The 27,728-nt window shown below is 51.2% G+C and overlaps 9 protein-coding genes across 9 annotated transcripts; 5 read left to right on the forward strand and 4 right to left on the reverse strand.

The window, feature by feature from the left end:
• Positions 1-383: 383 nt before the first annotated feature.
• agdC (putative alpha-glucosidase) lies at positions 384-3,326 on the forward strand (the record flags this gene model as incomplete). The annotated part of the gene is made up of 7 exons (XM_043298232.1): positions 384-594; positions 647-1,254; positions 1,306-1,549; positions 1,600-1,671; positions 1,720-2,178; positions 2,229-2,337; positions 2,384-3,326. 7 exons carry the CDS (start codon positions 384-386, stop codon positions 3,324-3,326), a joined length of 2,646 nt encoding a protein of 881 aa, XP_043154167.1.
• A 465-nt stretch (positions 3,327-3,791) lies between these two features.
• On the forward strand, positions 3,792-4,239 carry Asppvi_002241 (uncharacterized protein; the record flags this gene model as incomplete). Its single annotated transcript, XM_043298233.1, has 3 exons — positions 3,792-3,975; positions 4,056-4,132; positions 4,192-4,239. 3 exons carry the CDS (start codon positions 3,792-3,794, stop codon positions 4,237-4,239), a joined length of 309 nt encoding a protein of 102 aa, XP_043154168.1.
• A 2,523-nt stretch (positions 4,240-6,762) lies between these two features.
• On the reverse strand, positions 6,763-7,857 carry Asppvi_002242 (putative TIM barrel metal-dependent hydrolase; the record flags this gene model as incomplete). The annotated part of the gene is made up of 2 exons (XM_043298234.1): positions 6,763-7,716; positions 7,795-7,857. The coding sequence occupies 2 exons, from the start codon at positions 7,855-7,857 to the stop codon at positions 6,763-6,765; spliced, it is 1,017 nt and encodes a 338-aa protein (XP_043154169.1).
• Positions 7,858-8,676: 819 nt separating this feature from the next.
• Asppvi_002243 (putative MFS quinate transporter) lies at positions 8,677-10,447 on the forward strand (the record flags this gene model as incomplete). Its single annotated transcript, XM_043298235.1, has 3 exons — positions 8,677-8,767; positions 8,832-9,185; positions 9,369-10,447. The coding sequence occupies 3 exons, from the start codon at positions 8,677-8,679 to the stop codon at positions 10,445-10,447; spliced, it is 1,524 nt and encodes a 507-aa protein (XP_043154170.1).
• A 230-nt stretch (positions 10,448-10,677) lies between these two features.
• Asppvi_002244 (putative C6 transcription factor) lies at positions 10,678-13,397 on the reverse strand (the record flags this gene model as incomplete). The annotated part of the gene is made up of 7 exons (XM_043298236.1): positions 10,678-11,183; positions 11,234-11,544; positions 11,604-11,916; positions 11,972-12,445; positions 12,499-12,580; positions 12,637-12,990; positions 13,296-13,397. 7 exons carry the CDS (start codon positions 13,395-13,397, stop codon positions 10,678-10,680), a joined length of 2,142 nt encoding a protein of 713 aa, XP_043154171.1.
• Positions 13,398-14,230: 833 nt separating this feature from the next.
• Positions 14,231-15,823, reverse strand: Asppvi_002245 (threonine--tRNA ligase MST1; the record flags this gene model as incomplete). Its single annotated transcript, XM_043298237.1, has 1 exon — positions 14,231-15,823. One exon carries the CDS (start codon positions 15,821-15,823, stop codon positions 14,231-14,233), a length of 1,593 nt encoding a protein of 530 aa, XP_043154172.1.
• A 338-nt stretch (positions 15,824-16,161) lies between these two features.
• Asppvi_002246 (uncharacterized protein) lies at positions 16,162-17,553 on the forward strand (the record flags this gene model as incomplete). Its single annotated transcript, XM_043298238.1, has 1 exon — positions 16,162-17,553. One exon carries the CDS (start codon positions 16,162-16,164, stop codon positions 17,551-17,553), a length of 1,392 nt encoding a protein of 463 aa, XP_043154173.1.
• A 390-nt stretch (positions 17,554-17,943) lies between these two features.
• Asppvi_002247 (glycoside hydrolase family 16 protein) lies at positions 17,944-19,266 on the reverse strand (the record flags this gene model as incomplete). Its single annotated transcript, XM_043298239.1, has 4 exons — positions 17,944-18,786; positions 18,842-19,022; positions 19,059-19,119; positions 19,179-19,266. 4 exons carry the CDS (start codon positions 19,264-19,266, stop codon positions 17,944-17,946), a joined length of 1,173 nt encoding a protein of 390 aa, XP_043154174.1.
• A 5,198-nt stretch (positions 19,267-24,464) lies between these two features.
• Asppvi_002248 (uncharacterized protein) lies at positions 24,465-26,912 on the forward strand (the record flags this gene model as incomplete). The annotated part of the gene is made up of 2 exons (XM_043298240.1): positions 24,465-24,469; positions 24,533-26,912. 2 exons carry the CDS (start codon positions 24,465-24,467, stop codon positions 26,910-26,912), a joined length of 2,385 nt encoding a protein of 794 aa, XP_043154175.1.
• Positions 26,913-27,728: the final 816 nt, after the last annotated feature.

The raw sequence follows: 27,728 nt of genomic DNA on the forward strand, positions 1-27,728 counted from the left end.
TGAGCTTCGTGTTTGCTCCATTTCTTCCCCGCTAATCGACCTCATCTTAAAGGATCCAACTGAGCAAATCAAGTCTAGTCCTCCTCCTGAGAGCTCTCCTGCCCAGCCCCGAGCCGGCCAATTGCCGGGTACTTGTAGACTTCGGCCCAGATGTAATCTCCGCGCAGTCGTCCTGCGTAGCTGGATCTGATGTGTCTGATGGGTCGGATGTTTGTCATACAGCGAGATGAATGCCTGCGCCACCGGCCGTGCTCCGGGAAAGTGTAAGATGCATCCGATGAAATGTTCTGCCGCTAGGGCGCACGTCAAACTAATATAAACCTGCTCTCCCTCACTGTCGATTCACTTCATCCTCAGTAACGATCTCAAGTCTCAACCTCAACATGTTGAGATCGCTACTACTCCTTGCCCCCCTTGTGGGCGCTGCCGTGGTCGGCGTCAGGGACAACAGCCAGAAATGTCCAGGTTACAAGGCCACGAATATCAAGGAGGGCGGCAACTCATTGACGGCGGATTTGACCTTGGCCGGTAAACCGTGCAACACTTACGGCACCGACTTGAAGAACCTGAAACTTCTTGTGGAGTACCAGACTGGTAGGTTTTTATAACTTTGAACGGCAATGATTTGTAGCTTACTTCTTTCAAGATAAACGTCTACATGTTAAGATCTATGACGCCGATGAGGAGGTTTACCAGGTCTCCGAGTCGGTTCTCCCTCGCGTGGATGGCAAAGGTGGATCGAGCAAGAAGTCAGCGCTCAAGTTCGACTATCAGGCGAATCCTTTCTCCTTCAAGGTCAAGAGAGGCGGCGAGGTGCTCTTCGACACCACCGGTTCGAACCTAATCTTCCAGTCGCAGTATCTTAACCTGCGCACTTGGTTGCCCGAGGATCCTAATCTCTACGGTCTTGGAGAGCACACTGATTCTCTTCGCCTGGAAACCACCAACTACACGCGTACCATGTGGAACCGTGATGCTTATTCTATTCCTGAGAAGACCAATCTGTACGGCACTCATCCCGTGTACTATGACCACCGTGGCCAAGACGGCACTCACGGTGTCTTCTTGCTGAACTCCAACGGCATGGACATCAAGATCGACAAGACCCAGGACGGCAAGCAGTACTTGGAGTACAACACTTTGGGCGGTGTCTTTGACTTTTACTTCTTTACCGGTGCTACCCCCAAGGACGCCAGCATCGAATACGCGAAAGTCGTCGGTCTTCCCGCTATGCAGTCCTACTGGACGTTTGGTGTACGTTTCCTGGTCTTTTATCTGCCTGACCTTTGTCTAACTCTATTCTAGTTCCACCAATGCAGATACGGCTATCGTGATGTCTTTGAGGTTGCTGAGGTTGTCTACAACTACACGCAGGCGAAGATTCCACTGGAGACCATGTGGACCGACATTGACTACATGGACAGACGTCGGGTGTTCACACTTGACCCTGAGCGGTTCCCTCTTGAGAAGATGCGTGAGTTGGTGACATATCTCCATAGCCACAACCAGCACTACATCGTCATGGTGGACCCCGCCGTCAGCGTGAGCGGTAAGCTACACTTCCAAGTACGGACGGGAATCATATTGACAGTCGCCTAGACAATGACGGCTACAACGATGGAATGGAGCAGGGCATCTTCCTGCAGACTCCAAACGGTAGCCTCTACGAGGGTAAGTCTCACGTCAAACGAACGACACCCAGACAACTAACCTATACAGGTGCCGTCTGGCCTGGTGTGACTGCTTATCCCGACTGGTTCCACCCTAACATCCAGGAGTACTGGAACGACCAGTTTGGCAAGTTTTTCGACCGCGACTCCGGCGTCGATATTGACGGTCTGTGGATCGATATGAACGAGGCCGCCAACTTCTGCCCTTATCCATGCAGCGATCCCGAGGCCTACTCTAAGGAGAACGACCTGCCTCCCGCCGCTCCCCCTGTTCGTCCCAGCAACCCGCGCCCGTTGCCCGGATTCCCTGGTGATTTCCAGCCCTCGTCCTTGTCGAAGCGGTCCACCAAGGGATCCAAGGTTGGCCTGCCTAACCGTGACCTGATCAACCCTCCGTACATGATCCGCAATGAAGCCGGCTCCCTCAGCAACAAGACCATCAATACTGATATAATCCATGCCGGCGAGGGATATGCCGAGTATGACACTCACAACCTTTATGGAACCAGTAAGTAGCGTCTATCGGCTGGTGATAAGGGCAGACTGACGTTTCAACAGTGATGAGTTCTGCTTCTCGCAATGCCATGCAGCACCGGCGCCCTGAGGTGCGGCCTTTGATCATCACTCGCAGCACATATGCTGGTGCTGGCGCCCACGTTGGACACTGGTAGGGCAATCCATCTCAATCTACGCAACCATACTGACATTGGCAGGCTTGGTGACAACATCTCCGAGTGGAGCAAGTATCGCATCTCGATCGCGCAGATGCTTGCGTTTGCCTCGATGTTCCAGGTGCCCATGATCGGATCAGACGTGTGCGGATTCGGCGGCAACACCACCGAGGAGCTCTGCGCTCGCTGGGCCCGTCTCGGAGCCTTCTACACCTTCTTCCGCAACCACAATGAAATCACCGCCATCCCGCAGGAGTTCTACCGCTGGCCCACCGTTGCCGAGTCCGCTCGCAAGGCCATCGACATCCGCTACAAGCTGCTTGACTACATCTACACAGCATTCCACCGGCAGACGCAGACCGGCGAGCCCTTCCTGCAGCCCATGTTCTACCTCTATCCCAAGGACAAGAACACCTTCAGCAATCAGCTGCAGTTCTTCTACGGCGACGCCATCCTGGTCAGCCCCGTGACCGACGGGAGCCAGACTTCGGTCGACGCATACTTCCCCGACGACATCTTCTACGACTGGCACACGGGTGCCGCCCTGCGCGGCCGCGGAGCCAACGTCACTCTCAGCAACATCGACGTGACCGAGATCCCCATCCACATCCGCGGCGGCAGCATCATCCCCATCCGGTCTGAGTCCGCCATTACCACTACCGAGCTGCGCAGGAAGGGCTTCGAGCTCATCATCGCCCCGGGTCTCGACGGCACCGCTTCGGGCAGCCTGTACCTCGACGACGGCGACTCCCTTGAGCAGCCCGCCACCCTCGAGCTGGACTTCACGTACCGAAAGGGCCGTCTCCAGGTCAAGGGCAAGTTCGGTTTCCGCACGGATGTCAAGATCAACGCTGTCACCCTCCTTGGCCAGTCTGCGCCAGCCTCCAAGTCTGGAATCCAGGCCTTCTTTGACTCTGGCCGCCAGGCAGTGACCGTCAAGACGAACCTGGATCTCACTGGTCCTTCCGAGGTCGATCTCAACTAGCTTGTACAGAAGTGAATTCGTCTTGTAATTAATTGATCTCCTGCCATTGGCAGTGAGGGCGCAAGGGATAATAAACTAGTCCACTTCATGTCTCATATTTGTAGTCTTGACATAGCAACACGTATGTCTTAGCCTCATCCACCCACTTTGGCAAACCACGTAAAACATGATTCACACCCAGGAAGAGACCTCGGATTATTATCTCCGTGCTACGTCTGCACGGATGACGATGCTCCATACTTCATCCACGGGCCACATACCACGCCATCTCAAACAATGCAAGGGACCGGCCACATAACTAACACGCCCGCGCCCGCGTCTATCCATCCCTAGGTAGTCTACAACAGTACCACTCTCTATTTCAACASATCCTCAGCATCAGCTTGGTCCGTATCACCTGCACATCCCATTTTCATCAAGTCACAACCACAACCAAACACAACCACACCAACGACAAATACCAAAATGAGACTCCAATTGAACCCCACAACTTACGCCCTTCTCGCCCTCACCTTCCAACTCTCCCGCGCGGATTTGAGCTACTACTGCGAAATGGCCAAAGACAAAAGCAACTTGATCCAGAAAGCCTACTGCTGCGACGATCTCGCTCCGGCGCGGTACGCCGAGCAGTTCTTCCAGGCGGCGAAGTGTATGCCCTCATCATTCTCCTCTCTCCCTGGTGCACATGGAATTGGAAGTGTAAGACTAACGGACTGAACTGACGTGTAGGTACGCTTGCGGATCCGAAGACGGTGGGGGATTCGTGTCCGAATGATGGGATGGCGCCGGTCTGTTGTTATGAGACTGTAAGTTTTTCTTTTTTGTCTCTTGACTCTGGGGGGTTCGCTGGCTAATATGATGATAGCCGCTTTACTTTATTTGTACTTCGAATGGGTATCTTCAGGATTTGTAGGGAACGGGGGAGGTATATATGGTAGATGGGAGGGTATGGTGGTATGGATGTGAAGTGACTGGATATGGATTGTTTATTGTGTTTGGTTATGATTACTGAAGAGGAGACCTTAAGATACTGCAGGAATAGTTATAGAGTCATCCCACTTTGTCAAATGGACACCCATCCCGTTGAAGCCACCACATGGGAAATCCACTCCCAGTCAAGGAATGATTCTGAGGATGCGCCTACCTATGCCACTGGCACATACGTGGTTGCATGATTGTTGGATCAACTCCAGTGTCAAGATCTGTGGTTGGACTAGATCAATCTGCGCTGTGTGCAAAGTTGTCATTCTATGGTATCTGATAAGACTATTAACAAGTCTACAGCCTATGTGGTGTGAATTATAATTATGAGAGCAGGTAGAATAACAGGTACACAGCATTCCCCCACTCATTCCCTGAAGGACTTTGGAGGAATAATCACCGAGATACCCTCTTCTCTATTAAACATGAAATCCTTCTGTCTTCTATCCACCCCTTCCACTCGAAGTGAGGTGTTCCGCCCTGCTGCCCAAACTGCTCCCTCTACAGCATCGTCAATAGTGCTTACCCACCCCTTTCTCCAGGGCGTGTAATACACACTCCCGGGCTTTTCCCATCTCCAAACACAGTCTTCATCTGCAAACAGCGTGTCTGCAGTACTTCCAATTACCTGTGCACAGCACAGCAGCACTTCCCTGTCTGTATCAAAAGACACATCTTCTGTATGCTCTGGTGGTATTTTTTTGCTTTGCTCCTCCAACCTTCTCACTAGTTGGAGAATTGGTGCCTGATGTCTCTCGGCATCATCACCTGTTGGGCAAAGTGCAACAGGCGTCTCCCGGATTAACAAAGATAGATAGTCGTGTAACTCCTGCGGCGAGGATTGAGACTGAGGTAGTTTAAGACGGCTCAGCTCGCGGAACCCTTCAATGTAGCTGAGACTATCTAGAGATAATCCAGTCTGGATCATTACAGACCGGCTCCGAGCTGAGACAGGATGGTCCCAGTGGTGTATCGTGCAGTTCTCAGTAGGCTGTTGCTGGCCTGAGGTTGTGGTGGTGATCAGGACAGTGTGGAGGAAGGTTGATAGGTTCTCTTCTGGAAATTTGGCAGGTTCGGTCTATAATATCTAAGCAACTGGAAGACAGGCAGAAGAATGCAAAATCACAATATTGTTGATAGTGCATACTATAAAGATTGTGCCCCGTTTGCGCCCTTGAGCAGGCCTTTCATTATCAGCAGACGCCATGGTGTTCCGGGTTGGGGAAGGATAAAATAAGGGAAACGGCTATTAGTTGAGGATTTCAAGGCATATACTGATAAAGTGATTGCAGTGTGGGAGGATGGTTTACGTGGGCTGTATTAGTCTGGTTAATAGTGAAGCTTGTGATAATGAGGAAACAATGTTAGGTATATATATTGCGGTTCTGCGGGGGTACCTGTAGATAGCATTGAGGCATTTTCTTTCCAGCTACAGGCCTTCCCCTTACAGTACTGTTTTATCCAGGATAATATATCTATAGACACTAAGCAGGGATGTGCTGAACCACTGGACAAACTAGCAGAGATCACTTCTAATTAATTCTATGGTACTAAATCTAGGTGGTGTTGGTTGCTATATGATTATATGACTAGAGCAACTTAGAGGCGCATCGATTAATATAGTAATTGCACCAATCATACGAACTACTAATATATAATATTCTACTTAGAGGTAGTAGAGGGAATCTTAAGTCTTATAGACATAAGTATTTGAGCGTACGACCAACTGATAAGATATTGTAGAGAGGTGTCGTGGGTTACACAGTCAGACAAGATCACTAGTTACCATAGCCTCTTGTAATATGATGAAACCCCTGTCCAGATCAATTGCATATACATTTGATCCTTTGATTATCCATTAGGACACATGAGAACAAACACTGTAAGCTGTGTAGCACCCCATACCTATTAAATTCAACAACGTCAAGTACTTAGGTTAGGTAAAGCTTTGTATGTAGTATGTAGTCTTTAGAGTCTGGATAAAACAGAGATATGAGTGAGTGTTAGGCATCCATTCTCTGACAAAGAGAAGTTAATCGATGGCCAAACGTTCAAAGTTCCTGGATTGTTTTCAAATGTTCCTTTTGACTTATGGGTGCCATAGATACCGACTCCTTCTTTCAACCCAAAGTGCCCTAACGTACTAGACAAGTCCTGCATCATTTTCTCACATGCTGTCTAGAGTCTAAGCTGGTACCAAATAATATCTAATTAGTGAACTGGACTAAGGTTACTCGCCCAGCAAAAGTGGAGATACGGAAATCCCCCATCAAAATCTGCCGACGTCTCGGCAAATCCATCCACTACAATTAAGCACAGGAGACTAACCCACACACCGGCTGACTGGCTCACCGGACTCTGGCCGAGATTATGGCGGTCTTTTTCCGTTCATGTGATGGACAAGAAATAGGCAACTGCAAATACATCAAGTCGTAAGTCGTAAGTCGTATCGCCGCTAGCACATCAGCTCCTCCGCGTTCGATTTGAACACTCGCTCGGTCAGGCCAGTCTCACTGGCACATAATCGCAGGCACAACTCTGTAAACGGGCCGACATCTACACCATGAAACCGTGTATGCGGCCAGTCTGTCGCGTATATAACCCGCCTCGGAGCCCTGCGTAAAAGTTCCCGCGTGATAGCCCCAATGTMGCGCAGTCCTTTGTCCTGGCTGAGGCGGTACGGGGCCGAGATTTTGACGTAGGTCTGCCCCTCTTGAAGGAGGGAGATAAGCGCCGAAAAACCTGGAAGGGTGTATGGGTCGAATTGACTGATCGAGTATGAAGGGAGTTGAGGAGACCCGAAATGGTCGATGCAGATTTTGATTCCAAGGGACGGAACGATCCGCTCGAGCATGGGCATCATGTGCAGAGGCAAGTAAAGCTGGATCATCCAGCCGAGGGGACGGATGAGCTCTGCGTGTTTCGAGAGGGTTTCGGCTAGCTCGGACTCGGAGGGGACTTTCCCTACTGATTTTAGGTTTACTCGGACGCCCCGCACACCTAGTGTATGCCATGCTGAGAGAGTCGTGGGACAGGGCGTGGCCGGGTCGATGACAACCACCCCTCGCCCGCGAGACGGGCCGATGCGTTCCAGGGCTTCGAGGAGGCATGAATTGTCGGTACCGTAGATGGATGGTTGGACGAGAACGAGGTTCTCAATTCCCAATGTAGATTCAAAGTCAAGCGCCTCCTCAAGGGTGTGAGAGGAGGGTTCGTATGCTGCGCCTGGGGAGACCGGGTACCGACTCAGTTCCACGACGTGCATGTGGCTATCCCATGATCCTGGGGGGATACGGTGCTTGAGGGGAATGGGATGTGTGATTTGGTCATCTTTGATAATTGGCTTGGCCTTTCTGGCAGCCAGGCAGATTGAGGCCCGGGGTGAGCTGTCCACAAGGCATGGCCTAGACTGGAGGGGAGTGAGTATGGTTGGCATGATCGGATGGCAGGTACTCCAGCGAGTAGATGCTGACGAGTGTGAACTTACAAGTGTTAGAAGTCGAGGTTTCTGGGCTGCTCGTCTCAGCAAGTCAATGCGTAGGACCGTCATTGTGAAAACCTCCTTCGAGAACCCGCGCAGTGTGCCACCTCAGCAAGGAATGTGGCTAGAATCATGAACATGAGAACAGTCCCACTCCCGTTAGCTTTACCAGAAACGCATAGTTCTTAGAGAAATAGAGGGGAAGGGGAAACGAAAGAATTTAAAGGGAAGAAAGACACGCGATTCGCGTCAGCGCTGTGTAACACATGGAGCGGAAGGTGTCCGTGTCTGTGAATCAAGGGCTCAGCGACTCCATATCGGCATTACTTAGATTCTCCCATTGACCCATAATCCATCGCCCATTCGGCCGTTTCATTCAGGATGTATTCGGTGTAGCGGAGACCAGAGTGGATTGCCAGCGGATCCGTCCGCCAGATCTGCCAGCCCTGCCAGGCCCCAACCCCTGCTAACATCGGAGGGTTCCGAAGTTTGATGGATTTAGGGGACTCTCCTCTTCATCAATCAATCCTGTTGATGTCATAGTTTCCTGGAGTAATCTGAATCAGAACCATCCCACAGAAGTACTATCTCGGTGAATGATGCTGCCTGAATACGCAAAACACTATTATAAAAAAAATCATCGGAAGTTGGCCGAGATGAAAGCCGCGTCACATGCTCTTCCGCCCCCTGCAAAAATATACAGGTCTTGCGGAAGATACCGACCTCAATCTTCCAGAAACGAGGCCTCGGTGGATATCCGTTAATCTGATTGTCCAAATCATACCAATCAATTGGTAAATTCCAGCAAGGGTCTCCCCGCGCGAAGCTTGACTCAGTACTTGCTCTGTTAGTTCTTCCCCGCATGTCATCAAACGCGCCGTCGCCATCATGAGGCTGGCGATCGACTGGTCTCGGTGGACCACCAGCCCTTATTACGCCGTCGTCATTCTAATTATTGCCTGCGGGAGTATTCCGAAAGGTATGTGCGTCTTTATTTCTCCACCAATTCGTGTGCTGACCGTGGATGTCGTGTCAATCGGCAGGTTACGATGAAGGTGGCTTCAGCGCCAGTGTCAATTTGGAGTCGTTTGTGAATGATTTCCATCTCGCGGGTTCCGAATGGACGAATAAAAAGACCGAATTGGCCAACCGGAAGGCCAACATCGTCTCGTTCAACGTTTTGGGTGCTGCGTCTGGTGCCCTGCTTGCATTGGACTTGAACGATCGTCTGGGCCGCCTGCGCTCGTGGCGATTAGCTTGTCTGATTTGGGCGGCCGGTCTCTTCGTTCAGGTTTTCTCTTCTGGTATATACGGTTTGGTTCTTGCGGCGAGGCTATGCAGTGGACTAGGGGCCGGAATACTCACAGTTAGCACGCCGTTGTATTTGTCCGAAATTGGTATGATTGCGCAATCTGGACACGATTGGCTGAGACAGAATGTTGACAATCGCTTAGCGCCGACAAGAACTAGAGGTTTGGTGGTCAGTATCTACATGGTTGTATTGTTGACTGTGTTGGCCCTGGGTTGGTCATCAATGTCCAAATGCTTATATGTCCTACAAAGCTGACCTTGTCAAAAAGGTTTCTTCATCAATTATGCCGCCAGTCTGCATATGGCCCCAACGCGGACTCAGTACCGTCTCGTGCAATCCATTCCCTTAATGCCAGTCGGGATTGCGTTCTTTGCGTCCTTCATTGCACCCGAGACGCCTCGCTACTTGGTCTCAAGGGGCCAGCATGAAGAAGGTCGATCCGTCCTCGCTCGTTTGCGCGGCAAAGCGATCTCCGACCCAGCAGTCGAAGACGAATTCAACAGCATCGATGCGCAAGTGCGGACCAATGCGGTGGATCTGGCGTCTGTAACCCACTGGGAAGCTTTCAAAGAGACCCAACTCAACCCTAACTACCGGCAGCGATTCTGGCTTCTGATCGCCATGCAAACCATCTCCCAGTGGACCGGAGGCAACGGCATAACCTACTACGTCGCCACCATCTTCCAGTACGCCGGAGTCGACGGCAACGCGCGCTCGCTCGTCTCCTCAGGCGCCTACGGGATCGTCAAGCTGGTCTTCACCATGGCCTTCACCTGGGGGCTGATCGACTACATCGGCCGCCGCCGCTGCGCCCTCGCAGGCCTGAGCCTCCAGCTCGCCGCCCACATCTACATGGGCGCATACATGGGCCTGCAGCCGGGCTCGGGCACCAACCGCTCCGCCTCCGACGCCGCCATCGCCTCCGTCTTCATCTACGCCGTCGGCTGGTCCATCGGCCTCTGCACCATTCCCTACCTCTACGGCACGGAGATCTTCCCCACCCGCATCCGCAACGTCAGCTACGCGATCAGCATGTCGCTGCACTGGTTCTACCAGTTCGCCGTTGTCCGCGTCACACCGAACATGTTCGTCTCGCTCGATGTCTGGGGCGCCTACCTCTTCTGGGCGATCATTTGCTTCTCGGGGCTCGTCATCTTGGGCATCTGGATGCCTGAGACGAAGGGTGTGCCCATTGAGCGGATGGGCGATCTCTTCGAAGGACCGTGGTACTTGCGCTGGCGCGCGAAGCCAAGGGAGGTCAGTTCCTCTTTACCCTCTCCAGCTAGAATCGACGTGGACGTCGATCCTGGTGAGAAGAGGCCGGGCTGGGAGAATGTATCTGTTTGAGCTACTATCCTCAGACATTGAGTTCCTATTTATACTAGAGCTCGTGTGTATATATTGCCTCCTGTGTACATTTCATTCCGACATTTAACTGTACATACATGTGAAGAATGCATTGCATCTGTTCATACAATTCTATGACTTCCAAGTTGAGTATGCTATGACGAACAGTAACAACTTCATGGATATCACAATAGACCAACATCAACATCAAAAATACACGCATCCAGGGATCATCCTGGCCTGCCCCACGGCGACTCAAAAGTAGACGCCATGTTAGCCGTGATAGGCTCAGCGTACGAGAACGCTTCGAAGACCTCGGGTGTAATCTCGTACGAACCCGGGTTGTCCAGCGTCATCGCCGCATTGGGCATGCCGCCTAGTAGATGCGTCGCGGGTATGGGCGGCACCCCCGTCTGTGACAGTTCAAAATCCGCGACGGGTCGCTGGAATGCGTAGCCCTGGTGCAGCAGAGGCGCGTTTGTGACGCGCGGTGCCGGGACGGAGGTTGGCATGGTTGATGCTTGGCCGGCTGGAGAGACGTGACGGGAGCCGCTGCTCAAATTCAAAGCCGGCTGGCCGGGGTGCTGACTGGGGGATTGACTGTGAGTTCGTGAGTTTGTTTGCGAGGTGGGCTGTGAGGGTGGATGTTCGGAGTGCGGTGGTGGGAGTCTGCCGTGGATGTCAATCCCGAACTTCTCCAGTTCCTGGTATATGAGGCCTAGAGCTGTGGTGATGACTGCAGAAAATCAGCATGGGCTTGTCGGTGTGAGAAGTGCCATGACGTACCAGGACTTGAAACCTTGACTCGCTCGAGTGCAAGGATGCAAAACTTGAGTTTGTTGAGTGTACCCGGCGCGGCATACTTTAGGGCCTGAATCTCCAGCAGGAATATCGATGCAGCCGTGTACACGGAATATGCTAAAGAGAGCACGACATGCGCGTCGCCAAATGTACGGCGGTACAGATCGTATAGTGATAATATGGCAGTCGCCGACGTCATGCATTGGACAAGGTGACTTTTATCGTATGCCTCGCGGTTTTTCTTTGAACAAAGGATCGGACGATGAAGGAGGATGTTGATTGTATGATACAAGCAGCTGTGGAGGAGTCCGTCAGACAAATTGTGCAACCGAATCATAACGGAGACAAGACTTACTTCAAGATCACGATATGGCTTGGGGGTGAGTATGGAGGTAGCTCTGTGACCACCAGCTTCAGATAGTCCGGCAGCTCATCCCACCATTCCGCCAAGTTCCTCGCTTGCTCCTGCACACAACTATGGAATTCTGCCTCAGACACCTGTCGGATAGGGTCGTAAATGTGGATCAAAATCTCGTTCAGAATCTCCGCCAGTCCACACATCCTCATGAAACATGACGTCGAATGAGCCTGCGTCGGCGGATAATGAGTGCCTTCAGGGAAGATAACTCCATGAGGGGTCCAGATCTCAATTTCAGACGTATCGTCCACTGCCAGGTTTTATGAGTAAGAGAACCACGCTAGGTAGGGAACGAGAGCACTCACATATAGTTCGCGGCGGACTGACGAGAGAGTTCTGCATAGTTGGCGACCTGCCAAAGTACAATGACACCAGCTTGTCCCAGAAATAACAGCTCCAGAAAAGGCGGTTCCGAATCTCAATGTCTTCATCGCTCAATTGAGCCGAATCCGGATATTTGCGACTATCAATGGAGATGCCGAGATCGTCCAACAACCGAAAGGCCATGCCGCTGTACAGCCATGCCTGTGTTCGATTTCCCCGCCCGCATTCTTGTGCACTGAGTATGAGTAACGTCTGGATGGTCGGAATGCCAGCATAGCCGACTTTTAACGAGTCATACAACCCTGTCACAGCGCGGTGGGAGAATTGAGCACCGCCATCGAAGGATTCCAAGATGGGGCCAATTTTGGGTTCAGCCTTGCACCATCGTACCGAATGAGAGAGAATTGCATTGAGAAGGGTATCCGAGTAATAAGGACCGTTGATTTTCATGTCGCCTAGAGATCATCAGCACTCTTAGTTTTATCGATCGAGCAATCGGGGTACGAACGAGTAAACGCAGGTCGGTAAACAAAGTTGAAAAGTGGCTGAATCCAGCACCAGTGAGAGTCAAGAAGATATTGGAATGGTTCCTGCCGAAATCCCATAATGAGCCTTGTCCTTTCGAGGGACTAAAGAGTCCACCTACCGGCATGGCAGCCAGCTGCTCAAATGCCCTCTCTCTCCAAGCATTGTTGATGAGCCTTTCCTTGCGTCCCTCCAGCTGCATGGCAAGAGTGGAAGATGACGAGGACTCGCTCAGAATACCGCTTGGGAGTTGAAACAAGCTCGTAGGACCGTGGAAAGATATTCGGCCATCGTGCTCAATCCTGAGACCCTCAAAGTCCCCGGCCAAACTGGGCCGGTTTCCCTCTTCCTCTTTTATCCTTGTCCGAGGACGTGGACTCGAACTGGACTCACCCGCCGACGATGGTGAGCCTGCTTTTCGAACCTCTGTCTCGGGCCGCTGCTGACCCTGCAGTTTGGCCAGAGCATCTTCCAGCTGTGCGACTCGAGCTTCTAACTGCTTGGTGTACGATAAGGTCGGAGCTCTAAGGACAACTCAACGTGTCAGCAAGGGGGACGGATCGACAGGCAGCTGCAGGAACAGATCGAGACGCACAAGCTATAAACGCAGGCTTCCCCACGAGCTGCACAACGCGAACACGACGGACTTGCGCCGTTGCATTTTACCTAAATAGTCAAGGCCGATGAGCGTCAGGTCTGATAAACAAATAAGGTCCCAAGCCGCTGAAGATGATATATCTCCTTCGGAATTCACCCGAGCGGACAGGGGGAAAAACCCACCTTGCGCTTGCGGCAGGCCTCACATGAGAAGGCGCTCTTCCGAGTCAGATTCGTTTTAAGCGGGACGTCGGCCATGCCCGATTTGCTTGGTTCGACTACCATGAAATCAACGAGGGTCGCGCATCAATATGATCGCTGAAGATCGAATAGACAGCGCAGAACCCTCCATGAGAAGAATTGGACTTAAACCACAAGAGGCGAAGAATGAAAAGGAAAACAGAGAGAAGAAAAGGCTGTAGCGGCAGTGGGGGGGACTGGAGTCGATGGCGAGTGAGAAGAGGGGATGAGGGGGGCAAAAGCTACTGCAACTCGGGAAGTTTCGCAAGCTGCTTGTCTTCTAGAATAACATGAGAGGCACGGAGTAATGTCGTTGGGGGCTGGGCACTGGAACGTGGAACCTGAAGGTCGAATGGATGAGCGACCCTGATCGAGCGGATCAGAAACGAAAAAGCATAAAAGCTTCTTTGAGAGAGTGTCGAATAACGGCATGCCGCGCTGAGGCCCAAGACGGACTCTATCGGTGATACTCCGGAGAAATTATCCGGAGCAAGTTCGCAAATGGGAAGTGAAGCTGTCATCCCATTCTGGGCATCTTAGACGACTAGTCGGTACGGAGATAGATGGGCATCTCATTCCGTGGTATTTTAATAGTTATGCAACTCTAAATGAAGGTGTTCCGTGCTTTCTTACAAGCCAACCCTGAAATTGACAGGAGATGTTGAGCCTGGAAGGGAGAGCCGAAAGCCCTAACTTGCGGAAATGGAGACTTAGCATCCCGAAGCCGGAGGGCGGAGTTGATACTCGATTGGGAATAGCTGTGGAGCACCGAACTAACTAGTGTTCCGGATATTGACCTGGCTTGTTGGGAATATGATACAGGATATGTACCAGACTAGTAGTGAACATTATAGTACAAGCATGGGATATAGGATACATCAGACAAATTGTTTCTCCAGCTGGACCAAGAGATCATGGACCTCATCGACCTTCAGCCTGACTGCCCGAGGATTCTGGAGAGCGTTCTCCCCCAACCTCGTCTCGAGCACTTCCCTCAATTTCTGTCCATTTGCGTCCGTTTTGGTCTGCATTTGACCTGTCACATCCACCGTGATACTTGACTCCGCGACATCTTTAGGCCCGAGGATGAAAATTAAATTGTACTTCATCTGTTTGGCCCGTTGGATCTTCTTCCCGAGTGTCTGGCTGCTCGTGTCGACATCGATCAGGTATGTCGAGTCGACGGATGAAAGAGGCTTCGGAGAAGTTGCATTGTCCTTGCCAGCAACAAGCGGACGGAAGCCAGAGATTTTCGCAGCAGCTTCTTGTGCCTGTTTCAGCACCGACTCATCCTGGTTGACCGTCAGAATGATACCCTGGCGCGGGGAGAGCCAGAACGGCCAGCGACCGGCATATTGTTCGATAAGCAGGGCGAGGAAGCGTTCCAGCGACCCAAAATTGGCCCGGTGAACCAGCACGGGCGTCGCTCTTCCTGGAGTCGCCGGGTTGTAGTCCTCCTCACCCTCCGCAACTTGGTACTCCAACCCGAACCGTTGCGGCAGGTTCATATCTAGCTGGATGGTGKATAGTTGGTGATATTTCCCTGCCTGATCCTGCAGTTGAATGTCGATCTTCGGCCCGTAGAAAGCACCGTCACCCTCGTTCATCGCCCATTCCCTCCCACTGTTGTCCAAGGCTTCCCGCAGCTGAGCCTCCGCGCTGTCCCACAGCTCCAGGCTTCCGATAAAGTCCTTCTCCGGCCTAGTAGAGAGTACGAGACGGTATGGTCCCAGACCAAACGTTGTCATCACCATGTCGACGAACCCCAGCGCGGACGCAATCTCCCCCTTGATCTGCTGCGGTCGGCAAAAGATATGCCCATCGTCCTGGTGGAATCGTCGGACACGGGTAAGCCCGCTCAGGGCCCCCGAGATTTCGTTACGGTGGAGAGGGCTGAAATCAGCGTAACGGATGGGCAGTTCGCGATAGGAGTGGTTCTGCGACTTGAAAAGGAGACAGTGGCCGGGGCAGTTCATCGGTTTCAGGCCGTACGACTCGTCCTCGCCCGTTTCTCCGTCGGCTTCCCCTGTGGCTCCTCGCCCTTTGACCTCATACATGTCATCTTTGTAATTCTGCCAGTGGCCCGAAACCTCCCATAGAGAACGCTTGTAGATTGTCGGCGTCAGAACTTCGCGGAATCCGTATTGAAGGTACTGAGTGCGGAGAAACGAGATCAGTCGGTTGATGACGTGGGTGCCGTTGGGTAGAAAAAGAGGCGATCCGGGACTGTAGATAGAGGTTGTGAAGAGATCTTGCGCGGTTCCTAGAGCTCGATAATCTGTATTTGACGCGGTGGATGCTGGGGGAGGGGACTGTTCAGCCTGCGCTTCGGAGCACGAACAGGATCGACAAGATGTCGTGGACAGCCATTGCCGTCTCGTGGTCGGCGCTCGAAAATATTTCACGCCATTGTCGAAGGCCGGTCGTTTCGAGAACGAGCGCTGCCAGGAGAGAGTGGATAATCGACGCATGGCTGGTTGATTCATGGCAAGGAATTTTTTCTTCCGCGACACGACGCGAGGTCCAGCTGGTCCGGCCCGATTGGGAAGTCCACGAATGGCATGTGCGCTTCCCCACTATAACAACAGTTTTGATCGGCACATAAGCGCATTCCTTCGCAAGAGCATAAATGCAATGCTTTTTATTACGAGGCCATCAAGATAGATGAATCTGCCGATTGAGATCACAGCATCCTTCAATACTCATCATATAACGCACGCACTACCATCTTAATTTGAAGGTCAACGCAAGACGTCGAAGAGTGGAAACATATACAAATAAAGTGAATATAAGCGCCAATACACCCAACATGTCTCCGGGCTCAGCTCGTACAGCAGAAAGCTCTGTACTGGGCGAGTCCTGGGTTGTGGCGTCAACCTCATCCTTGCAAAAGAAGCATCTACCTGAAGAATCAGATCGAAATGCGCCGCCAAATCAAGAAGACGAGCGCAAGGGATGCCAATCGATGACAACATCTGCTTCTTCAATATCAGGCCCTGAGCTTATCATGCCGTCAATATGCGAAGTACCGATCTCAGAAGCCTCCTGGGTAGCGCCAGAGTTGCGCTCTCGCACGCTGTCCGCGCATACAGTCAAACGAAGACACAAGCGGTTATCTGATCGGTCAGGGAAGAAGCGAGAGTCTGAAGCGTCGAGTTCGGAAGACTCTACGACAGCGCGCAGATCACAGGAAGACAAGATTGTGTCCATCAGCTCTGGAACAACATCCAGCCCTGCGCGCATAGAAAGATACATCAGACCATTGATCAACCTCCTCCTCATGATTGCAATATCCCACCTTCTCATTCTACCTGAGCTCGTCCACCAATATCAAACCCTCTGCAGCATCGGCGCAGTATCAGCCCTCTATCCAGCAAGCTGCATCCCACCTTACCCACAACCACCATCCACAAACCCCCAAATGCAGTCCCACCCCAATCCCATCCTTACCTCCCAATCCCGGCTCGAAAGCCTCTTCAACACGACCCTTACCCAAATGTCCGTCTTACATCCAACCCTACAACAAACCGAGTCCCTCCTCCGCGACCTCCACACGAATCTCAAAAAGGCCTACCCAGCCACCAAACACGAACTCGACCTCGAATTCGCCGGCTGCACCCAAGCCGCCCGGACAGCGACAGGCAAGTTCGCCTCCCTGAAAGCAGACATCCACTCCGCGATGGACAGCCTCCTCGCAACCGCAGCCACCGACGACAGCACCGGCACAGGCCGAGGCCGAGGCCGCTCCGTCGCACAGGACGCCAGACTCTCGACCCAACTAGCCCGGCGGGAAGCGTACCTCGACCAGCTCACGGCACGCATGCAGTCCAAGGCCGAGGCGCTGTGCGGGGACTTTGCCACACTGGACGACCATCTCGAGTCTATCCAGGAGATCGTGCAGAGGGAGCTGCGCGCCGCTTCCTCCTTGGCCGGCTTCGAGACAACCGCCGGGAAGCGGGCTAGTGATGTCAACGCCGAGGGTCTCTGGGGGTTCATCGAGAGGATCGTGCCGTTTACCGGCAGGACGTCTTCAGTGCGTACGAGGGAGGACAAGACCTCGACGTCCGAGATGCGTGCGGACACGCATGTCTCCGACTCCCTTCGCCAGGCGACGAATCACCATCGGCCTGTAGCCGATCTGATTCGGAGATTGTATATCGATCTGCAGAACCTGCAAAGGAAGAAAGGTAATTTGGTATAAGCATAGCATAGCATAGCATCAGCACCAGCAACTTAACGTTCGCGACGAGTATATGAGGTTGCAGGGTTTGCGCGATGCAAGACAGTAGACAAGCTGCGTTACATCCATTATTATTATGATTGACGACCGATAATTATATTATATCACAATTAAGAATACCTGCGACGGAGTTGGTGTGTCCAAGTCAAAGAACGAACAAATCCCCAAGAAAGGTAGCGTGGTTTCATTAAATATGTAGCATGTTGTATGTACGGGGTATATGGGATAGTTTATGAGCATAAAATGAAATCAAATACAAGACCAACGGCCAAATCCCCGATTCCGAAATGTGTAGTTGTGACGTCTCCAGCTCATTATGTGCATCGTGCATTAAACCAAAAAATCATTTCCTTAGAATGCCAACACGGCAGCGACCGCGCCGAACACTAGGGCGGAGGCCGTGTACGAACCCTTGATGGAGCCGGCGGCGCCGTGGGAGAGAATCGTGGTGGCGGAGGCTCCAGCGCTAGAGGAGGAGCCAGAACCAGAGCTGTGGCCGCTGCCGCTGCTGCTGGTGCCGCTGCCGCTGCCGCCAGTGGTAGAGCCGGTGGTGGTAGAACCGGTGGTGGTAGAGCCCGAGCCAGTAGACGAGCCCGAGCTCGAGTTAGAGCTCGAGCTGGTTCCAGTAGGGGTCGAGGTGGACTGAGTGGCAGACGTGCTGGTAGTGGCCAGAGTGGTGGTGGAAGTGCTATGGCTCGAGGTAGCGCTGGAGGTGCTTGTCGTCGAGGTCACCGAAGAGCTAGCAGAGGGATCGACGGCCCCGTCGAACTTGATGCTCTGCCAAGAGCCACTGTTGTCCGAGTAGGTGTAGGACTCGGCGGGGTTGGCGTTCTCAATGTGAATCGACTTGACGTACATGGTGTACGGACCCTTGCTGTAGTCGGTCACGCCACCGGCCCATTGGATGGTACCCTGGGCGTTGCTGGGGTCGCCGCCTGCCCAGGTGCCTAGTCTCAAGCGCATTGGAGTCTGCGGGAACCGAGTGCCACCCTTGGCATCGTTGTACGCAAGAGTACGCACGACCGCGCCGTTAATCGACCAGGTAATCGCATCCTTGGTCCAGTTGATAGTGTAGGTGTAGAAAGTATTCTGAGGAGTGGCAACGGACACGAAAGTGCCTCGGTCATATGTTGTGGTATCACCTTTACCGAAGTAGTTTGTCTGAACCTGAGTGGTATCACCGCCCAATACTTCCTGCGCTGTGTTAGTCCGGTCCAAAGGAGAACATATGGTGAACAAGTAGGCTTACCCAGTCGATCTCATCCAGGTCATCCGACTCTAGGACAATGCTGCTCACAATGCCGGTACCAGGAGCGGCCTTCATCACCACTTCGGCCTTTCCGAAGAAGAAGTAGAAGCTGGTGTCAATGGTGGGGGAATCACCCTTCTTAGCGACAGTGAACTCAGCGCCCTGTGGGCCAACAGGAACACTGCCTGCAGTGACTTCCCATTGGTCCAAAGCTCACTTTGAGGTGAAGTCGGCAGTGTAACTGGATGCGGCAAGACCCTTGTTGGACGGACAGGTCTCTGCAAGGCAATCGTTAGTTAAGCTGCTATAAATCATATGCAAGATTAAGAAGACTCACTCTCAAGAGGATTGCACTTTGACCAGGTCTGTGCAGAGCAAAGAGGGAGCACTGCAGTCAGGGCTGCTGCGTAGTACTTGAAATACATGTCTGCGTTATGCAGGATAAATGAGCGCTGTGTCAAGAGAACTGTGTGCCAGATGATGATATGTTAAAAGACTTTTAAAAGTAACGACTGTAAGTCAATATATACGAGACTCCAGAAAACGACAGGAAGCTCTTGTAGAGAGAATAGAGGTATGAGATGATTATGTTGCTAGAAGGACGGGGAATCGACAGCAGTAAATAGTGGCTGGTTCCTGTCGGTTAAAGGGGAGGAAACCATGAGCTAACAACTAGTTTACTTGGGAAGGCTGAGCATGCGCGCCGTGGATTGAAACATAAGAGTCATCCGGCCAAGACTATAGATAGTAGTGTCGTTGCAACGGAGCCATGGTATTATTAGAGGAGTTTTTGTCCTGCCACCGAGCCGAGAATCGCCTCTGATTGGGAGCGCAGGGTCTTAGCATTGTTCCCTGGTTGATGACCAAGCGCGCCGTCTCAGACTCGAGGGGTCTAAGGCAGGAACTGAGTGCTCAGAGGTCAGCTTGCACATGGATGAAAGTGGTCACAGACGGTGATTGATCGGACGGGGTGGGAGGGGCCAGCCAGATCCGGTGGATCAAAAACTGGAGAAGGACCCATATTGCACAGTATCAGCCCATGATGATAGGCGTGAGAATGACCTCAGCCATCGTCTTTTCTTTTTATGAGCGGTAAGACTTGTGACCGGAGTGACTCTGAATATGCCCAACTTCGGCCGGAAGAAAGTTAGAAACGTAAGAATCTGTGTGTCTGACTCTGTCTGACGGACTGACCGACCGGGGCAACCGCTGAATCGAGTTCACTTGGCCACAGCAGGAAGCAACTGTAAGCGAGCGGTGTGGTAGCGAGTTACCTATTTGGTAATGGACCAAAAAATATTGCTTGAGCCGCCATGCGATGTCTCAGGCCACAGACAGGCACCAGCACGCTAAGATGATTTTCCTAGTCCGGGTGTGATTTGGTTCAGGTCCCCGGTTGCATCAACATGAACTTGTGTGGGTAACGGAAAAGTAAAAATGTCCTAGTCTACGGCATAGTGTCTAACTAGTAGTATCTACTAAATAATAATAGTATTGTCCTGTCAAGTGACTCGCAGGTACAGTGCAGAGTAGTATCGGGTGCTCCGTAGATAGTAACCATTATTTAGTATGTCTCTGGCACAGATAATTTTAGTCGGTCAGACGGTTCGGAAAAAAAAGATTTCATTAGGATTTCAGTTGCCACAGGCGATAATATTCCAAGTTGGATCATAAAATGTTCCACGGAGGATTCAGCGTCGTCGGATTAACTCATAGAGAAGGAATCGACAGAATCGACAGACGATCTGTTGATCTCATCATCATCATGATCAAAGGGAGTGCGCAATCCGAGAACATCATATGTTCGAATTCGCCAGTCCCGAGCCACGGAATAGTCAAGAAGTGGGTGCCATGTGGAGAGACTTTGAGCACAATTTTCCATGCCTCAAATATGTTCCATTTGGGTCATTGGGCGCAATAATACTACATGCCTCTCCACTATCTCCTATCTAGATACCGCTCTAGAGATAAGAGCTTGCTTGGCTAATACATTTCAGGACGTCAGGATGTTTCACTGATGAGAAGATCGTAAATAACAAGGCAGCAATAATAATAACAATCATGATAGGCGAAATTGCAAAGTGATACCATCCCCAGCCTTCAAGAAATGAAAGGTGGTACTATGTTGTATGTGAGCCTGGGCAGATAAGATTAAGGGGAATTTCAATCTGGGATCAACCCGTCTTACTAGAGGAAGATATTGGTCGTTTGTCATTTGGATAGATACCTGTAACTAAGTTTGAAACATGAGCAGGGGACTATCACCGCGGCACTATCACCCGCACACAGAGAACCAGTCAGAATGCTCCTGTAATCATTGGCAAAAGCAAGCCCAGACATAAGTAAAAACTTACAAAGGGCGGCCAAGACATACGAGTCGAAATAGGACTAGCTGACGTCAAATGAGGACTTGAGGACTTTGAGAGAGCGGAGAAAAGAAAGGGCTCCCAAAACGGAATCGAACCACAAACCTCGAAGTGATAGATAAATTCGTAAAACTGAGACCACGGCTCTCTCTCACATGACTTCTGTGGCTGGTGGGCCTGGTCGCAGCCACACTCACCTGCCATTCCTATTGGATCAACAAACAAGAACAAGCCAGTCAGTTGCCGCGGTTGCCTTAGTAATGCGCAGTCTTAGTCAGCTGATCGAATCACAAGGCCAAACGTTCCAGTCTGATTTGTTGGGAAATGAATGTTTTGAGCCGGAGGATGCACTCCGCAATGTTGTTGGGTTGATCATCACCGCCACGTTGAACCCATCTCCATCACCATAACCCCTCCTTCTCTTCTTCTACCTTCTTCTTCTTCATCAAATAACTTCAACTTCAGATACTCCGTCCATACTTTTGCAATTCTAGAAATGGCCCACAAATCTACAAGATCGTCCACACGCAGAAACCCAAGCCGCTCCCTCCCCTCTTCCTCGGCCTCCTCACTCGCCAGCACGGATATGGATGTGGATCGCAAGGTCTACATTCCGCTGTGCTTCTGCCTGATGTCGTTTGCAGTTATGGTCTATGTCAACTGATTTGATCCAAACGCATTCGAAAACAACACTCCAAGATCGTCTCAACGCTGCGTCGAATACCTATCGACCACCCTCAACGGTCGGCGACGTCATCCCGTACTCGTATCGGCACCGCTCCTTAATACCGATGTCCTACCCCGTAATCTGCAGGGCGATAACAACCACATCCACATCCAAGGTCCCACCCCACCGTACTCGTCGCCAGCAAAATATTGCGCAGCCATCGTATACAACCCATATGCGTTTGAGATGCTACAAAGGCATGAATAAAGGCCCCAGATTGACTCGGCACCGGTGCTCAATACCTACAACGTCCATCACATATAACCCCACCTCCACCTGATGATATCGGCCATTCGGCCGCGAGCGCGAGTCTAGATCACATCGGTTGATAGCACATTGAGAACGGTGCTGTCAAGAGGAGAGCATGATACCATCCAACATTGCAAGCCCAGCAAATATGCCTTGAAAGCAGAGCCAGATCTGCACATATTATCAGTCACAGGGAAACACACGCAGCTTCGGGATATCGACAGCGACTCCTCAAGCCCTGATGAGCACTGAGATAGAAGACAGCTCAGTATGCAGTACATAGGCCGCGGGGGAGCCCGGCGGCACGAAGTTGATACAACCACCTGACAGGCTTCAGGGCCGTCAAGCACCAGACACACGTCTGCGGGACAACATCCGCACCCTCTTTCCTTTTTTATATATATTTCTCTTTCCTCTTTTGGCACGGTCTGGCTTCTGGACTTTGTTTGCTTTTTAAGGCCTGAATATTAGGCCCTGAGCATATATTGTCAGAAGTCGATCAGTTAGTTAAGAAGATACCACATTCACAATTCAACTTTATTTTTCCTTTGTCTTTCTTTATGATCATACCTCAGAATACTACCCATTTCTTGGAGCATAATGAAGCTGTCTAGGGGTTACCATTCTAAAAGATGAATGTCTGCCTAAAAAATTACCTGCCCCGGAACGCCTTAGACACGAAATCAGACATTCCTTTGTTGCAAGTATCTGACAGGTATATATCATGACACCCGACGCCAGGCTGGGAATTCACCATGTTTCAGCCGGGAGTGTCCTTCATCTTGGTAATGCCTCTGAGCTCTTCTTAACTCCTTACGCTCATAATCAGGCCTACATTCCAATTCTGCACTTTATCTATGATACGTTTCTATGGCTAGGCCACTATTGCCTTCGGACCTCAACACATGATACACCCTGACACTTTTCACCCGCGGATCCCATGGTTCTAGCACATACGACCACAGGGTGTGGAAAACAGGGCTTCCCGTCCGCTCAGCCGTACTTAAGCCCATTGTAGAATGTGGTCAATCGCCGGAAAGCCCTTTTGCCTCTAAGGCGGCGGCATGATGCTTTTAGTATGAGTGCTGGTGATGTGGGTGAGAACTCATCACCCCTGGTGATGATAGCTCATCAGTGGTGATGAGGGCTCCAGAGGGGTGATGAAGGCCAACTCAGCAGTCGACCGCAGAGATTTAATGAGTTCTGCGCCCCGAGGGATAGATTTGATTTTTATCCTCACTGAGTCACTGAATTCATTCATACTGACTTGATCTTTCGACTTCCCCAGCGCACGTGACCTTTTATGACCATGGCTTTCCAAGACACTAAATTTCAATGCTAGAGAAGGCAAATAGGGTTATGGATGGGCTATTATAAGGATATTGAATTTAGCTTTAGCGATGGTGGAATCAGACATGCCTTGCAGGTCATGCATATAGTTAATATAAGACAGAATGAGGTAAATCTCCTGGTAGGACATGCGGTTCCCACTAAAGGAGGTGGTGACTTAAATTATAGACTTAAAGCATGCAGTAGAGATAAAAGGTCCTAACTTAAGTCATGTAATCCATAAGTACCGTGCAGCATGAGGTATGAAGCATAACACTAATAAATACCAGTGACCCAGGGTTTCATTTTAAAGATAGATTCAGGATGTCAACTCCCATCATTAGACAGGACTATATCTATTAGAGCTGTATGGAAGGCATAGGTTTAAAATAGCAATGGCAGAACCAAAGGTTGTGTCTGGTGGGCTTCCTAAGAATACAGTGCTATAATGAGAATGCCTTCCTAGCTCTCATACCTGGTATAATTCAAAATCCTGAGTCCCTAGCCTTCACTTCTTGCTGCTGAGTATTGATCAGACTGGATATGCTCACCTGGATCAAAGCTGGAGAAAGAAAACCTCCACAGAGCCAGACTTTCTTCTTGACATGAGGTATTCATAAACTACAGACCTCTCGACTTCGCAAACACCAACTTGAGATTTCCCCAAGGCAAATTTGCACCATATTCCATATCATTTCGAATCCTCTTACTCCGATTACGGGTACTTTAGTTTCTTGATCCTTCACCTCATCTTTCTTCAATCGTTCACTTCAGTCTTACTCACCTTCCACCTTCCACCTTCCAGCTCACCCCCCACCCTTGTGTGAGAGCTCACCTTTCTCTTATCACGGACGCCTCTACTAATGCCGCATATCATTCATACATAAGTCAACTACCACATCCAGAAGCTCGTTGAGGATTTCTCTTGTCTTGCATTTCACTCATCGCCAGAATGAGGTATGTGTTACAAGTACGCGCCCTAAAAGCAAGTACCAGAGCTAACTTGAACACTCATAACAGTGACCTAGCTATCTCCACATCGTCGGACAATCCCATGGGACGACCACTTGTCGTCGCCGGATGCAAGTTTTCGTCGCCGGAAGAGATTTTTGCGCAATTGCGGACTTGGGCCGCGGAACTCCCAAAGGAGACATACGTACAGCATTTCCATGAAGCCCTTGGCGAAGTAAATCGTGCGGTGGAAAACTATGACCTCATAAGGAACACTTTCCTTATACACCTATGGTCCGTGGGCAAAGACACCCTCGGGGCCGATTTCGCGAAGATAAGGAAGAAGAACCGACACATATGGTCTAAGGCTGAACAGGCTGTCCGCACGACAGCAAAGAATCAAAGAGCCTGCAATGCAGCCACGAAGAAGGTCATCAATAGATGGGGAGAGGCGAAAGCAGCGGAGTTTCTGGGCATCAACACAGCCCAAGGCTGGCGCGGCGCAGCCGGCCGCTTGGCCACGGTCTGTACAGATTACGACAAGGCCATGGACTATCTAGTTCATGCCTTAGTCCAACGGCTACAGCACGTGGGCCGTGGAAAGTCCCGATATCTTGATCCCGGCATTGTAGACATCCAGACGGCCATCAACCTCTACAAGGAGGACCCCAGCCGCCCCCCTGTGGCCAGCGAGGTTCTTGCTGAGCTTGGCATCCGGAGGAATGCAATGGGGCTGCTCAGCACCGGGGCTGAGACCATTGAAGCTCCCATTGCCGGCCCTAGCTTTGAGTGGGCGTCTACCGAGCCCCAGCTGTCACTACCTCAGGCGATCATAGAGGATCTCTCAGACTTGTCATCGGACGCAGAACAGGAAGATGCGGAACTCGAAGACGCGCAACTCGCCCGAACCCCTTCTGCTGACGCGGCGCCCAGAACTGTTCCCAATGTGGATGTAGAAGGATCTCCGCGCGGAAGAGCAACCCGAGCCTTGGACCTGAGCGATGCATCCCCACCACAACGCCATGCGGCTGGATCACCAGCACGGGATCACTCTGTCCTCTATACCGCTACCCGGGAATCATCTATGACCCGGCAGTCTGCTGCAGACGAGCTGCGCAAGCGACTGGCCGAGTCTTCCCAGGTAATGCCACAGCCAGAACAGTCCCAAATCGGAGCAGATGGGGATGGAGATACCGAAGAACCAACAGCCGTCCATACAGACGCCTTGGATGTGGCCGCCGGCTCAGCGGCTCCAGCCCCACCCACGGGGACTGGGTCCTCTTCAGGTGCTCCAATGACCCTGCAAACCCAGCCTACCAGCACACAGCGCCAAAAGCGGAAGAGGGAAAAGGCACCAGTGTTCACCCCAAGCAGAAAGAACATCGCCCAACGAAAAGGAGAGACGGCTACGCATGTGGCTGTACCAGTTGCTCAAGCACAACCCGCAGCGGCACCAAGCGCTCTGGAAAAGTCAGCTGAACCTATTCCTGCTATTACTGACCCCGTCAAAAGAAAAGACAGCCTGGTTGAGGGGGCTTCCGACTGGGAGGACGAGGATTTAGGGTCGCGTGTGGGCCTTCCTCTCCCGTCTGCTCATCATCCTGAAACCCGGATTCAGGATGATGAGCAGGCCCGCAAATCAGGAATTATGAAGGACTTATTGAATCGTCTCAATGCCTTCAGCAACATCGATCCCGAACATGCATTAACAGAGAAAACCCTTCAAGGGATTCATATCTACGATTGGTGGGATCATACATTCGTCAACAAGATGCCAATGACTACCTGCGCACTGCTTGAGCTGAAACGCTTTGAGCACCACTATGGAAAGCAGCTGGATAGCTACCAGTTCGCACTCTTCCAGCAGCTGGCGGAGAGTGACCCCGTTTTATGGCTTTTACAAGCCCTTTTCTGGTCTGACACCGAACTCCTTGCCTTCCCACAGGGGGTGGAAAGTGTCACATCCCATGATGGCATCCTCCCTACCATCTGCCAACGCGCAACTTTGCTTCCAGTCAAGAGTTACGCGCTGAGCACTGCTATGGTTATTAGACCAACTCTACTCCCAGTGCACGTGATACTAGAGCTATCAAAAGGGGCTCTGAGCAGCAAGCTGGAGGTAGTTGAGACACTCCAAAAGCTCCGCTTGGAAAGGCAGCCGATCCCTTTAGATATTCGAGAAGAGTCACTGCAAGAGGTAAAATTCATTGAAAATGCACCCATCCTACAGGGCATTAGCCCATTATCAGATGCTATCTTGGGCCGGCGCTCCTATCTGGATTCTGACGTACAAGAAGAGATCAAGATTCTCCTAGGTGACGATAGGCACAAGGCATGGGAATGGATCCTTGATTGGCGAAGGGCCGCCCGAGCATCTATGCAGCTCAGCTATAAGCTGTTGATAGAGACAGAGAGGGGTAGATTCACCGAACACGCGTTTGTGTTCTGAGAAGTCATTCCTCTAGACTTTCTTCAACTTGCTGTCTTGCACTCCTGCTTTCCTTTACAATCTGCATGCCGATTCAAGCCATTTACAGCACTATTACATGTAACTACAGAATGATTTTCTCTCAATAGTCTACATATGACTTGAATCAAATTTGTTTTCATCCTATCTATACAACCTGAACGTAGTTAATAAATCGAATTCCGCGATAGCAGTTTCTTCCATTCATCCTAAAGCCAGGTTTCAAGATGAATTCTACTCGAAAAGAACAGGCTGCCCAGGCTGGAAAAAGCAGGACATGCATTTTCCATTACAAACTGAAGCCTTGATACTAGAAGAGAAGAATAAAATTGCTTTTTGTTATACTCATTCCGAAACCAAGTTTCAGAATGAATTCTGTCAAAAGGAATAGGGTGAACTTGAGAAATGAATAAGGGCGGCTCTTATTTTCTCGCAGGCAGAAGTAATTATCAGGATCAATGACAACCGGCGCATAGCCGTTCACATAGTTGACGTCCATGTTCTCTAGGTCCTGGAATGGGTTCGTCGTCAAGAGAGCGGTCATGAAGAAAGCTGTCGAACAGTCGTTAACGATATTTGCGTATACTGAACAATTTCTAAACTTTGCCAGAGCTTTAATGAAGATGCTATTCGATCTGCTAGGACGCTAAGCAGAGGCCTTCCTGTATCTCGGAACTCATCCACCATGAACATCTGCCTGCCGGACGTGGACAGCGTCCGGGCGCCTTCCGATCCGCCCTGGATAGTCTCACCAATCATACACCCTTCGCCAGATACCATCAGGACGGAGGGAACGAT

Source organism: Aspergillus pseudoviridinutans (genome assembly GCF_018340605.1).
Source record: "Aspergillus pseudoviridinutans IFM 55266 DNA, scaffold_2, whole genome shotgun sequence".
Classification (NCBI taxonomy): Eukaryota; Fungi; Ascomycota; class Eurotiomycetes; order Eurotiales; family Aspergillaceae; genus Aspergillus; species Aspergillus pseudoviridinutans.